The sequence below is a fragment of the Callorhinchus milii genome, unplaced genomic scaffold (assembly GCF_018977255.1).
Source record: "Callorhinchus milii isolate IMCB2004 unplaced genomic scaffold, IMCB_Cmil_1.0 Scaffold3, whole genome shotgun sequence".
NCBI lineage: Eukaryota > Metazoa > Chordata > Chondrichthyes > Chimaeriformes > Callorhinchidae > Callorhinchus > Callorhinchus milii.
The window spans coordinates 74,049,465-74,064,299 of record NW_024704744.1 but is presented as its reverse complement, the minus strand read 5'-3'; the positions used below and the strand labels follow the sequence as shown (position 1 = coordinate 74,064,299).

The following is a 14,835-nucleotide window of genomic DNA, read 5'->3' as shown; positions in this document are numbered from 1 at the left end:
ATATTGGAGCTGAATTAATCTATTAATTAACATGTTGCTGTATTTGGTGGAATCTAGCAATTAAAGAACAGCAGACATCAATGCACTTTTCAACTCCTTTCAACTCCTTTCAAATTCACTGTAATGGGCCATTTCAGTAGGCAAGGCCTTCAGATGTAAATTCGCTGAGCCTTCCTTTAACTGAACTTTGAACAAAATCAGATTTAATTCCAGAATTAGAATTTTTTTGCCTCTTCCTTTCCACTCAAATTCTTAAAACCACTTCAACTTACTGGTCATGAATTAAAACTTGGGGAAAACAAAGGAACTGTTGAAGAACAAGGGGACCTGAAGCTCAATAACTCATGTTCAGTTTTTCTCTGAACCTTGACACATTGATGTTATCTGTGATTTATATATTTTCTTTTTCCTTCGGCAGGATGGAATACCAATTCAGGCCTTTGTAGCAGTTGTTTTGGATGAGATTGTAGGGGTAGCCATTGTCAGGAACGAAGAGGTAAAGTAATACTGATTTTTTTTCATTTCAGACTGTCACAAGTGATAAACTGGGCACCAACTTATAGAGAAAAAAATTAAACAATATTTATTTGATCTTGAAAATTCAGTTTTGTAAACACGATTCAAAAAGGATCTGTACATATTTGAATCCTGTAGCTAACTATATGTGCGTGATGCCATCCTGTGTGTATTCCTTTCCAACATACATGCAGTGATAGATCTCAGTTTCAATATCCGGGAAGCCAGATTGCGACCAATGGAAGTTTCTGGCATCCATCAGGAAATTTGCTCCAAGCAGAGTGCAGACAAACAACCTGAGAAACCTCTGGGTACCCAGGGGATTCACCATTTATACATCCTGTAGTGAATCTTACAAATTCGACTCCATTGTACATGAAATATTTTTAATAAATTATTCTTAGTTATTTTTTATGCGTAATTTATGCTATTTTTTGTTGGGCAATTGAATCCCAATTCCAGATACACAATGTGTGAGTGTGTATTACTGAGAGTGGTCCATGTCCGCAAACTGAATTTGTTGCATTAATTATAATTCTTGGTTTACAATAAAATAATAATAATCCTTGCATTTGATATAGCACCTTATCACCTTGTTGAGATGTCTCAAAGCGGTTCACAGAATGTATTGTAAAGTGGACTGACTGTTTACTTTGTGGGCGAAACGCAGCAGCCAATTGCGCACAGCAGTGTCCCTCAAACAGTCATGGATTGAGTGAACAAATTATTATTGTTTTTTTTAAGGGGCATTGTTTTTTTTCGTAAGTGAATCAACAATACTTCCCCCCTTAAAAAATGCCAGACTTGATATTTGTATTCTGCAAATACCTGTATCTGGTTGCGAAATTCATGGCAAGCTTGTGAAAGGTGAATAAATCCAAAACCTCCAAGAAGCTGCACTTTGGACCTCAGTATTGACAATTTGGCTTAGATGACACAACATGACAGAAGGTTGTCGGTTCATGTTCCACTTTAATATTTGAGGATTTCAGAATATAATCTGTGATGACTACAGAGAAATGTTGCATGTACAGTTGTTTGGATTATACTTTTAAATGAGGTCTCATCTGCCTGTTCTGGTGGATATTATAGATCCTATTGTACTATTTCAAAGAGCTAAGTGTTCTCCTGGGGTTCTGCTAATAATCACTCCTCATCTTCACTACTCAAGTCACCAAACAGATTAATTAGCCATTCCTCTCATTACTGATGTGGAGTATTATAATATTATGTTTTACTGTCCAATTTGCCTGTATGATAACTATTACACTATAAAGTAACTCTGTGAAATGCTTTGAGACATTTCTTTGTGATAAAGCACTATACCAACAAGTAGTATTGCTAAGGAAAGGAGAAAAGTAAATTATATGTATGTGCCAGTGCACAATAATGACAATTTCCATTTTTTAATGCTTAAAAAAACTCATTTAAAGATGTATTTACACAAATGTAATTACCTCCACTAACTATATGTTTTTTTAAAAACATTTTGCCCTGTAGAAAAGTGAAGGGAATTTGATTTATTTTCCTTTTCCTTCCAGGACATTGAATATATCCGTTCACATTATAATATTGAAGACTTCATCTACTTCAATCATCACAAACGGGAAGAACACGGCCATCTCTATCACTTTGCTGTGAACCCGATATTCAACCATTTCAGCAGACATTTCCTGAAAGAGATCCTCAGGCTGTCCCACAAGTCATGCCTCTACTATCCCATACATATGGCATCCTCACTTAAAAAGGTAAAATTAAAACAGGGACTTAAATCTAGTCCGGATTTCTGGGATAAAACTATCATCTCTCTATTGATTGTAAAGCTTCTATGTGATTGGCAGTGGCAGACTGAGGGGATTGACACACTAACAAACCTGGAGATGTGAAGGGGTTGGGTTTATGATTTGATCATTTGTACACCTTTTACAGCTCACTCCCAGTCACGGTTTCCCACGCTCCCAATTGCTACTAACATGGTTTCTGTCTGTCAGGCTCGTCGCTTAACAGCAGCAAGCCTTCTTCACAATAGGCTCCGCCTGGCCATATTACTAGGCCATAAGCTTCCTTTGTTCTCTCTAACCTTTTTGCCTGGAAATTGGAAGACCCTCCCTTGATGCGGTCCTAGGGGAAAGAGACTGGTCGGCAGGTTGGTTTGCAGCTTTTATACTTGGCTTCACCATCACGCTACCCAGGCACGTGCAAGGGCTCTGTAGAGTAGCCTCATTGCTTTAGCAGGTTCACATAACAGTTCCAGTATCTGTTATAATAATATATTTTTCAAATATATTCTGATATATTTATTTACAAGTTCTTCATTTTGGTGGTATGTCACAATCCCCCCCCACCCAGCTTGGTGTCATCTGCAACTTTTATACTGGTTCTGCAAATTCAAGTCATTAATATATATGTATTAAGTAAGTTTGACCCACTTGATATCTCTCCCCGTTTTGACCTAGCTGCCCTAACAAAGATCCTCTGCTTCCTTCCCTTCAGCCGATTCTGAATCCATGTTCGTGTCTTGCCCTTGATATCTAGTGAGCAGAGTTTGTGTAATCAACCGGTAACAAATTGATCGTCTATATATTTTCTTAAATATAAAATTTCCTTTCAGTCACAGAGTCCCCATGCTCATTCCCTGACTTCTGCTCTTTATTACCTGATTCCTGTGCGTCCAAGAAGGCAAATCATTTATCCATTGAAACAACTTGGTATTAACGTCCCATCAAAGCGAATCTATCAGAATAAGGTGAGTGGCAGGAGTGGTAGAAGGTTCTGACTCTGACAGTTTTGGATCTTTCCAGATGAATAGTATTGCTGTCTAGTATAATGTATATATATATACAATACATATAGATCTGCACCTGTATGAACAAGCTAGGATTGCTAAGGAAGAAGAGAAACATAGACCTAGAAAGGAGTATCAGTCTGCTGCACCTTCACCACCAACTGGGTCATCTTTCATGTGTCACATTTATGGTAAAATCTGCCTCTCTAGGATTTTGCCTCCCCCTCCCTCTGGCTTGGCATTGGGCTCCACCATTGTTAAGCGCTCTGGTGTGGAGGGCGCTGTATAAATGCAAGTTGTTGTTGTTGGTCTTTAAAAGCCAACTAAATACCCATCAAAGACGAGGCCAATCATAAAACTCGAATCCCCTCTCTTTTTTTTAGAGCTGAGCAACAATCTTACTTGATTGCCTATTATTATTTTTATTAGTCGAGGCAGAGCTTCTTTTTATTTTTCAAATGCAGATGATACATACTGGGGATATTTATTGTTGGAGTAGCAAATGGTAGTTTGGGAAGAAATTTAAATGCTATGGGCCCCAAAGAGATTTAAAAAGAGAATGATCAGGAGATACTAATAATAATCCTAGTATTTGATATAGCGCCTTATCACATCTTTGAGATGTCTTAAAGTGCTTCACTGTAAAGAGAATTGATTGAATATTTTGTGGGCAAAATATGCAGCAGGCAATTACACACAGCAGTGTCCCACAAACAGTCGTGGATTGAATGACCACATTTTTTTTGAAGGGATTATTACCCCTAGAAAAGCAATCTGCTAATCGACTAACAACTGGGTTCCTACTTACTGCTAGGTAAACAGAGGCGTGTGGAGGATGTCTTAAAGTTGCCCAACGTTTCGCCCTGCTGGGAATCGAACCCAGGTCCTCTTGCTTGTGAGGCGAGTGCTCTAACCACTAAGCTACAGGACTCCACAGGATAGAAAACATATTAAATGATTAGTTTATGGGATTTATAAGAGTGGTTTCACCACAAATAATATGCCATCCAACACACATCACAAAATTCGCAATCACTCCACTTTTACAGTATATCCTATGTAGCGTTTTAAGACATCCTCCTTACATGAAAGGAGCTGTGTCAAATGTAGGAATTATTATTATTTATTATCTGAGCTTTTGGATTTTGACAAAGACAATACAAAAGATATTTATAGAGCATCTTTCATATCGGGATGGCATCCCAAAGTGCATAAACTTAAGGTGCTGAAAACTAATAAATTCCCCAGACAGATGAATTTTAGTTAACGGTACTTAATGATACTTAAAGAGACAAGAATGAAGAAATTGTTACAAATTAATCAAATTAATACCAGTGAGATTTTTACAACGGGAAACAAGCAAATGTGGCTTTTATCTGTAAAACACTGTAAAAAAAAATACAACAGTTGGCTGGTTGGCTTTTAATTGTGATCACTCCCTGTGTGTGTGTTGCATTCATTAGATTGTGTTAATTGATTTTTGAAGTAATTTATATTAATCTATTTAATCCCAAACTCTCTTAGGCCAATTAGTATGTGCTTTGTCTAACTGTGAGAGAGGTGATTACTGAAGCTTGACATCTGTAGGCATTAGAGTACAGAGCGTGCCATGCTCTGTTCCTCTGTACATTGTGTTGTACATGAGTCATCCAAGGAGATAATGCTAACTGCTCAGGGGTATTGGAATACTACAATTAACATTGACTCACCTTTTGACAAATATCATGAAGAATACACACGTTAAAAAAAACATAATGTAGATTATGATACCTTACCCCCATTTGAAACCAGGCCATAATTTGATAGCCTATATACTAGACATAACATTTCCCTGCATTACAGGTCGTTTCTCAATAAATTGAGAGTGATGACATTTCCAGTTAATACATCATCCAGTTAATAAATCCTCCAATACGTGTTAAATCTTACTTTAAGCAAACTTTACATTAGAAATAGAATTTAATTATTGTTATGTGGAAACGAAGCATTCTGATGGCTATCTCCCTAAGCACAAAGGAAATGATGTTCAGCATAGCTTTGTTGCTTATCTTACACAATTGAATAAAATGTTTTCATCTGCACTGCACCTAAAAATTTAAAATTTGTCACAGGTACAATTAGAGCTGGACCCAGTTGGTAGAACTCTCCTTTGAGTCAGAAGGTTGTGGATTCAAGCCCTATGTTGAGATTTTGAGCTCGCAGTCTTGACTGACACTCCAGTGCAGCGCTGGGAAGTGCTGCTTTATCATTTGGACCTTCAGACTGTCCCATTTGCTTGTTCAAGTGCATGTTAAAAATCCCATGGCACTATTTGAAAGAGAAGGGAGTTTCTCCCAGAGTCTTTGCCAGCAATCTCCCAAATAAAATAGGCCATTCATGGTATGTGGTTTGTGCAACATTGCTCCCTCGTTCCCCCGGAGATGTACAGTCATTACGCTTTACAGCAAATCTTGTGAAGACCTTTGAGATGTTTCAAAAGTGTGTTAAATTGCTGCATCAAATTCAAGGATTATTAATCAACATCTGCATAAACCTTTGTGCAGTCTGTCTAACTGGCTTAAATTTCAGATTTAGGATTTCATGGAGGGGTGTATCTAGTTAACATAATATGTTACATATTAGAAATAGAGTAGATATAGGGAGTTTGGATTTGGATATACTAAATGTACCTCTCTATGAAACTCAGCTTTCATTACTTTTATGATAATCAAAATGCACCTGATTTTAAATTTGCAGTTAATACTTGATATGTATGAATTGCTGCTCAAATTATCTTATTTAAGTTATTCTTCCTGCTTTTTTGCTTGTCTAAAATATGGTAGTTAACTCTGTTTTTGTTATTGATGGTGATCTGAACCAGTGAAATACATCATACGCTAATCAATACAAATAGTAATCAGCACATCATAATCCTAAATGTGTGTATTGTGTTGCTCAATAAATAGCCAAAATATATGTAACTTCTCACATGTATACCATGAAACAGTTGTCAATCACATGATTGTATTTGTTAATGATGACTTTAAAATAATGCCATCTCTTACATATTTCCTTTCAGATAAAGTATGCTCTAAACCATATAAATAGAAAGTTGACTCTGGAGCCTAAAGTAACCATCAATTGTCGAATTGTTGTAGTTGGTGCTTCAGAGGTTGGGATCTCCTTCCTAGAAACAATGGTTCTCAGGTAACTTTGCATTTGTAGTTTGTCTGCTGAAGATTAGCTGCTGCACTTCCCTTGTTAATAACTTTCATGTCCTTTTTAATTAATCTAATTTTGTGAAATATTTAGAGATTTTTCTTCAGTGTAAAAGGTGCTACCTAAATGTAGATTGTCAGATATATTGTAATGGTTGTTTATGAGATGATAGATGATGGATAGTTATCTAAAAATCAGCAGAATTTTGATTTATTTTAACTCACTCAATTATATACAGATGTTTTTCCTCACCAGTATTCTTCACTCTTCCCCTTGAATGCATTTGACTTATTTTTCCATTTGAGGTACAGCTCCATAAGTGCCATCCAATATTTTCCCCAAGTAAGAAAACATTAGTTGCATTTCCCCTCCAGAACCCAGGGTCACTGGGGCCAATTGGGTGCGCCACAGCACCACTGCCTAAAATCAACTAATTCTGAACAATTCAGGAATTAATAGAAGGTTTGGAAATAGTTGGAAAATCATTTGACTGTTACTATAGAATTATCAATTATTTTTATTCGTAAATTCAATTTTAAAAAGTCATATGGTTTTATTATGTTTTGCTCCGATCAATAATTCAGTTAGCATGTTTTTACCCAATGTTATTGCGCTTTGAACTGTTTAACATTTAATGTTATGATTGAACTGTAGCATACATTTGCAGGTAAAGACCTGTACAAGTCACTTGTTACAAAACATCATAATCAGAAAATCTAATTAATTATGACATTATTTTGTATTAATCGTTTTTGTGCAATGGATGTCACAGGTTTACTAGGATGATACCAGGTTACTGCCATCAGGATAGACTGGATAGGTTTTTTTTTACCAGAGAAGAGGGGGCTTAATATAAATGTTCAAAATAATAAAAGATTACGATAAGGCCAGCATAAATATTCCCACTGCTTTGGGAGTCCACAATAAGGGGACACAAGTACAGGATTGCGACTCAGGGACCTAAAAGAGAATTTAGGAGGAATTGTTTCATGCTGAGGGAAATGAGATTGTACAACTCTTTACATGAAGTAGTGTTTCAATCATATAGTATAATTTTATTTAAGAGGAAGCTAGATCTTCACATGGGGTCTAAAGGGGAATAGAAGGATATTCGCCTTAGCTAGTCATCACCAGAACTTTATTTAGTTAAATGGATAATCTCTCCATCTCTACCCCTTCCCATCTGAGTAGAAACAAATACACTGGAGATTGTTAGATATAATTCAACAACCCCACCCTTTCCCTTCCCCTTGAAAAGGTATTGCACTATCCTCTGGTTGGATCCACCACTCATATGGCTAAACTGTCATTCTATTCCAGGAGTCCGCAATACCGGAATTTACTCTGGCGCGTTTTGGATCTTGGCTAGATAGTAAGCTGCCTTCAAATCAAGCGTAGTTAGGTTAACCTGAACATAGAAAATCTATACTGTACTGACATTTTCAATAATTGCCTTCTTTGCCAATGTGTGCAGAATAATGGGCAGTTATTTTGCTGTGGGTCAACCTCATAGGCTGCTTGGATGGAGCAGGATTTCAGCCCATTTTCTCATAGCCTTTCAGAATGCCCACTTTCTTTCTATAACAACCAACCCATTGCACTGACTGGCTCTCACAGCTTTATGTGGTCGTAGCTAAGTACATTTACAATTGAAAAATATTCTAAAGATCATCCATCATCTGCATCTGCTTGCTAGTTTTAAATGTTTTTCAAATAACAAAACATGCTTCTAACAATCTTAAAGATGTATTTATTATTGTGTTAAAGTTGCATATATACTAATGTTCATTGAAACTCAACTCTATGCTGCAATTACAGATATTATACTGTATATTGTTTATATATTACTTTGTTGCAGTCCACACCTGCGGTTTAATAATATTACTTTGATCTCAACCCATGGGATTATGGGACCCAGTTCCCGAATGGCCAGATATAGAAAATTCCTTTCCACAAGGTACGTACAACTTGTAGAAATTATGTGGCATGATTCTGGTCTTTGAACCAGTTCCTAACATTTATTAAAAAAATGCATGATTATCAAGTTGCATGAAAGTGGAGGCAGAGAATGAGAATAAACACATTCTCTGATTGGCAGATAGTGACAAGTGGACTTCCCTAGGGACAGAGCTGGGGCCATAGCTATTCACAACATATATAATTGATTAGGATGAAGGAATAGAGGGCTATATATTAAAACTCGCAGATGGCACAAAGCTAAGCCACAAAACAGGTCATAGTGAAGGAAGCAACACATTGAAACAGGATATACAGTAGGTTGAAATATGGCAGATAGAGTTTAATGCGGCAAAATGTGTGGTACACTTGAACACTAACAATGGAAAAATCTAAATGATGACAGTTTAAAATAGGATTAATAGGAGTATATTATTTCCACTGATCAGATAGTCAGTAACAAGCAGCCAAAAATTTAAGATAATCACAAACAGAATTAAAGTGAGGTAAGAAAACATTTCTTTGCAGAGACGGTTAGATTGGGAAATTTTCTCGCACAAACAACAGCTGAAACAGTGTACATAAATTCTTTATTTAAATATTTGTTATACCCTCTAGCTGTTATTTAAACCACTAATATTTCATTATTAAACCTTCCAGTATTGTGTTAACCCTTACCATGGTGGAAAACCATGGTGACAAAATAGGGTTTCACTGGTCTTCATATTCTGAGTAATCCCTAGAAGACCGCTGCAAAAAATAGATTTAACACCAATTCTCTCTCTCCACAGCTACAGCTATGACTATGAAGACCTTGCACTGATGGCATTACAGACTTGGGTTAATGTGGTGGTCGGCAAGATGATTGGTATAGATAGGGCTGCTAAACACGTACTAGTCACAGGTGACAGAAAAGTGTCATATGAGCATTTAGTCATTTGTATTGGACATCAGTATCAGGTAAGTGTTTATAAGTTAGCACCCACAACCACCCAAAATATTCGGTTGTAGTCTGAAGAAACAACATATTGAATTGGGTGTGGGGAAATTTCATGTATACATATTTCTAGCTATTTGGAAAATATATATTTAAATTTTTAAAATATGCAATATTTACTGTATAAATAATGTGGAAAATAATGGGTGTTTGGGGATGTGCAAGGTGTGGAAATATTGTAAAAGTTGTGTATGATCGGAACCCCTAAAGTCACTCTGTTGTTAGTCCCACCTACTTTATTTATTACAGTATTTCTTATATAGCATATTACTTATAATGGAAGAAATTAAGTCTTTTGTATGATGCTTTGTGAACGTGTTGAGGTGTTTTTTGTGTCACTGCGACATAAGGGGGCTCTCCAGATCCTAGAGGCAGTGCAGAGGAGAGCAACGAGGATGATCTCTAATGCTAGTGGAATGAGCTTTAAGCAACTTTAAACAAGTTGAGTTCTTCAGCTTTTAAAATAGATGTCTTAGAGGGATCTAATACAAGCATATAAGATATTAAATGAGATTGAGAAAGTAATCCAAAACAATGCTTTAAAATATGCCAGGGCAGCAAGACAAGCGAGCACATATTCAGGTTAGCAAAGAGCAATTTTAGGACATACACCAGGAAGTATTTCTTTACCTTGAGGATAATTCCTGGTAACCCTTGAACCGGTTACCAGAAAGAGTCAATGAGGTCAGGATCCTGGACTCCTTTAATAAACAGTAATGGGAGGGAGGAGGAGTATTTTCTGGAAGGAGATTAAATGAACAAAAGGGCATTCTTCATTCAAACTGATTTTGTGATATCCACTGCAGATTAGACATCCGGGTATGCTTAAAAAAGAATGGTATTATGGCCCACCTTTAAGTAGGAATTTATCAAAGAAGCATAATATGAATGTCCACATTGGTAAAATTTGGTTTAGACAAGAAGGAATGAAAAATTTTGCCGAGCAATAATATTAGATCTCAAGATTGTTCTTCAGCCAACAAAATCTCATCCCTCTAGAACACCCACCCTACCATCCCTTCATCACTGCATCAAGCTGTTTTTTAAATGAGTCGGCCACCTCTCCTGGCAACCTGTTCCATTCATTGACTCTGTTATCTGTCCAGAAATTGCCCTTTACAACTCTAAACATATGTCCTTCTGTTCTAATGTCTTGATATATTCTAACGTATTAATAATAAATCTAAAAAAAATTGGTTTGACAATCCTGCTTGAACTATATCTAGGTTTATATCCAGATTATTTTAAAGTAATTTCTGTATTGGACAGACTCCTTGTCCTACAGGAGCAGACATTACACTGATGCCGACTAACAATGACGTGACTGTTAATCCTGACCAGCGCTACAAATGGAAAGTGCCCTCAAACCTTCTCATCATGAACAATGAGATCGACTGCCAGAATGCTCTAGCTTGGATTAAAAAAAATGAGCTGACATCTAAAGGTATAGCTTTTAAATGGCTGAACATTTTATCAATGTTTTAGATATCTTATTATATGGCGCATTTACTGCATATTTAACACAAATGTTCTGTGGGCCTAAGGTTACCAGAAGTGTAAGACATTTCCAACATGGATCGGCTAGCTTTCTTTGCTAAATAATGGCTGATTTTTGGATCATCGGATCCTGCTGAAATCACTTCCTGCACACTGCATATACGCACATGGGTGACACAAATGGTGACTTGACGACTTAGAAATGGGCATTTTTTTTTGCTCTTCATTCTAACGCAGGGGATTGAATTTAGTAACTCAAACTACTGCCTTATAACAGTTTTGCAGTGCTCTAAATATTACAACTCTACACCAATATAATTGTCTACATATCGATCAATTTAATTGTCATGGTTATATTGTACTGTAATTATTTTTAGTCAAAGAAAAATGTAAATTTTTTTTAAGGATTCTAAGAAGACTTGTCTTTTTGCAGGAAATATTATTGTGTATGGGAACTCAATTGATACATATTGCACAGTCGAAACACTCTTGACTATTGGAGTCAGTGGTTTCAACATACACCTGGTACAACCACCACTAAAGTCCAACATCACTTGTTTTAACAACTTGGAGATCGAAAGTGCAATAAAAGCAGCACTACAGAAGGCCAATGTTTCAGTGTATCCCAACAGCATACTTGCTAAATGGAATGATGGGAAACCCATCTCTATCATAACTTCTGCATCTTTCACCACTGATACTAAACCATTTACTCTTCCTTGTTCGGTAAGTTTAAAAAAAAAATTTTACAGCAGGAAATTTTTCAGACTATTGAGGGGGTGGGGGGGAGATCCAGAGCGATGAGCCAGAATATCCGCCGGAAATTGCCAGTACCCACGTTGTAATTGTTTGCACCCCACAAGCTGAGTCTGTTTGTGGGATTCGTGACCCCATCACTTCCACCCTCCCGCCCGACTCCACTGGCTCCCCATCCCTCAGAGGATCGAATTTGAGATCAAATTCCTCGTCCTCACTTTCAAGACCATCCATGGCCTTACTCCCTCCTACCTCTCTGACCTGCTGACTCCCTACCAACCTGCCCGCTCCCTCCGTTTTGGCTGGGCTGTTCTGGCCTGCTCCATGTCTCTCGCCCAACCCGCCCTACCATCAGTGGCCGGGCTTTCAGCCTCTCTGCCCCGACACTCTGGAACTCCATCCCACAGACCCTTCGCCTCGTCTTCCTCCCTTGCCTCCTTCAAGGCAAGTCTCAAGACGCTCCTCTTCGATCGTGCCTTCAGTCGCCCTTCCACCTCTCTGCCTTTCCTCACCCCTACCCCATCCTTGCCCCATGCTCGGGTCCTAACTCCTGACTGTCCAGCGCTTTGGAACGTCCTCCCGACGTGAAAGGCGCTCTATAAATGTAATTTTGTTGTTATTATACAGATGGAAACATCACCCTTCACTCTCCTTTGTTAGTTACTTTTTCAGTTTTTAGTTAAATTTGTCAACCTGGCTCAGTTGGAAGCACTTTCACTTGTGAGTCCAAAGGCTGTGGGTTCAAGTCTCACATTGGGACTTTGAACTGAAAGTATAGACTGACACTTCAGTGCAGTGCTGTGGTATACTGCATTATTGGATGTATCATCTGTCAGATGAGATGTTAAACCGAAGTCTCACCTGCCTGTTGAGATGGATATTAAGGATGAATCCCATGGCACTAATCACAAAGAGAATAATAATAATAATAATCCTTGCATTTGATATAGCGCTTTTCATGTCGGGAGGACGTCCCAAATCGCTTCACAGAACACACTGTAAAGTGAATTGACTGTATATTTGTGGGCGAACGCGGCAGCTAATTGCGCACAGCAATGTCCCACAAACAGTCGTAGATTGAAAATGACCAATTTATTATTGTTTTGGGCTTTTGGAGGGATTATTATTAGGCGTGTGGAGTAAGAAAACATGCCCAAGGTTTCGCCCTCTGCCTGGAATTGAACTCAGGTCTCTCTCACTTGCAAAGCGAGTGCTCTAACCACTGAGCTACAGGACTCCACTGTTTCTCAGTATGTTTCTCAGAAATGTTAAGGCCAATAATCATCCAAATAAAATTAGTCTTGGCTGTTTGTGTGTATGAAGAATACCTGAGGGAGAAGGGAATAGAGGGTTTTTGGAAAGAGTATTCTCTAAGGTGAAGCCTCATTTGGAGTATAAGTACTCCAGCAAGTTCGGCAGAATGGCTTGCATCTCTGCTGTAATATTTTCCATAGTTCTTTGTAATCTAACAGGTCACAGTCTTGTTTTATGACGTAAACAACAATAGGATTACATTTGTATAATGCCTTTCAGCTGCATTCGTTAAGTTATTTTTAAAATCCTGCCCCCCCCCCCACAAATTCATTAACCTTGTCAGCCATATATGAATATTTGAAATAGCATCTTAGTGCTTAAAATCTTTCAATTAGTTGCATTTGAGATAACGAGTATTTAATGAACTACAATGACTGTTTAATACATTCAGTGATGTGTAAAATGTGCTCATCGATGCATGGTACATAGTTCATGGATCTTGATGGCTTAATTCACACTTCCCACTGAATTCCTTGTTAGCAGTCTGCCCTCGCTGTTTTTACCTTGCTTTGTGCAGAACGTATTGAAATTAAATCATAGACTTACGATATCCACAGGTCCTATTTATTTTAAATGACAGTTAAATAATCAAAATAATTTGTTCGCCCTGACACTTGGATTCCTTATTTAGAAATCCCATTAGAACTCAATGTATATTAGATCTCATTACATCTGTTATTATAGAAAGATATCTGCAATTGCTTTGCTGAATTAAATATCCGTTTTATACCCCACATACTAACGCCCTTATTAATAGCTCACAGCCAGATGGTTGGTACAGTTTACTTAAGGGACAATAGTGGCTGAATTTTATGGATGATGCCAATTGTCCCATCTTTTTCTCAATACAGGACAACTCCATTATAAAGTGATAATTGGGGGGTCAATAAAATTCTAACCCATTTTATAATAGGATGACAGGCAGTGCTTCCACATCATGATGTTGCGAATCACGTGTTCAGTGGCATCACTGTGCAAGCATGCAGAAAGCTATCTGACAGGCTGCTCTCACATAACGCACTGCTTCATCAGCGCACAATTGTTTTTAAAAAAAAAAAAAATTTTTGTCACTCAATCTACAACTGTTTATGGGACACTGCTGTGCGCAATTGGCTACCGCGTTTCGGCCACAAATTATACAGTCAATTCACTTTACAGTATACTCTGTGAAGCACCTTGAGGCGTCTAGAAGACGTGATAAGGTGCTATATCAAATGCATTATTATTATTATTATGGCTCTTCAAATCACATTTTTGTGCTTATAATCACATTCAATCACACTTGAAATTCCATTGTTGCTTGGCACAATTTGGAGCACAACAGTGGCATTTGAAGATGATATAATTTGAATTGCAACAATATGATTTGAAGCATAATATGAAATGCGACAATGGAGTTGGGGAAACAATTTGGAATGTTTAGGTCACAACTCAATCATATTATAAGTGAACTTGGGTTATAATCGTGAAATGCTCTTTATCAAATGCAAGGATGATAATTATTATTTATTATTATAATGGGGTTCTACTTTATAAAATAACAGATATAAAATTACAGTAAACCTGTTTTTTGCAACCACTCATAGGATTCAACTAAAGTGGCCTTCATGTCAGGGTTGTCTATGGGTAAGGGTTCATTGGTTCGTTGACCAAACCTGAAATTGTTTTTTTTTAATTTCAATGGACCCACTTGTATACCACCTGTTAGACTCCTAGCCCATTTACCAATGCTGCGTAACCGGTGATGTGGAAAACTGAGGGCATCACATAGGCTGCACAGCGTGGCATTGTTAAATGCGCTAGGAGTCTACACGTG

General features: G+C 37.5%; 1 protein-coding gene and 1 non-coding gene across 2 annotated transcripts in view; one reads left to right on the top strand and one right to left on the bottom strand.

The window, feature by feature from the left end:
* The window catches only part of cfap61 (cilia and flagella associated protein 61), a 44,555-nt gene that overhangs the window by 19,024 nt on the left and 10,696 nt on the right, over positions 1-14,835 (top strand). The window contains exons 14-21 of the mRNA XM_042333696.1: positions 419-496; positions 2,058-2,264; positions 3,128-3,262; positions 6,360-6,487; positions 8,358-8,456; positions 9,247-9,415; positions 10,722-10,896; positions 11,383-11,675. Of these exons, the coding sequence (XP_042189630.1) occupies positions 419-496; positions 2,058-2,264; positions 3,128-3,262; positions 6,360-6,487; positions 8,358-8,456; positions 9,247-9,415; positions 10,722-10,896; positions 11,383-11,675 (1,284 nt within the window). The remainder of the gene's footprint in view (positions 1-418; positions 497-2,057; positions 2,265-3,127; positions 3,263-6,359; positions 6,488-8,357; positions 8,457-9,246; positions 9,416-10,721; positions 10,897-11,382; positions 11,676-14,835) is intronic.
* On the bottom strand, positions 4,160-4,232 carry trnav-cac. The gene has a single exon. It is a non-coding gene; the product is annotated as a tRNA-Val (tRNA).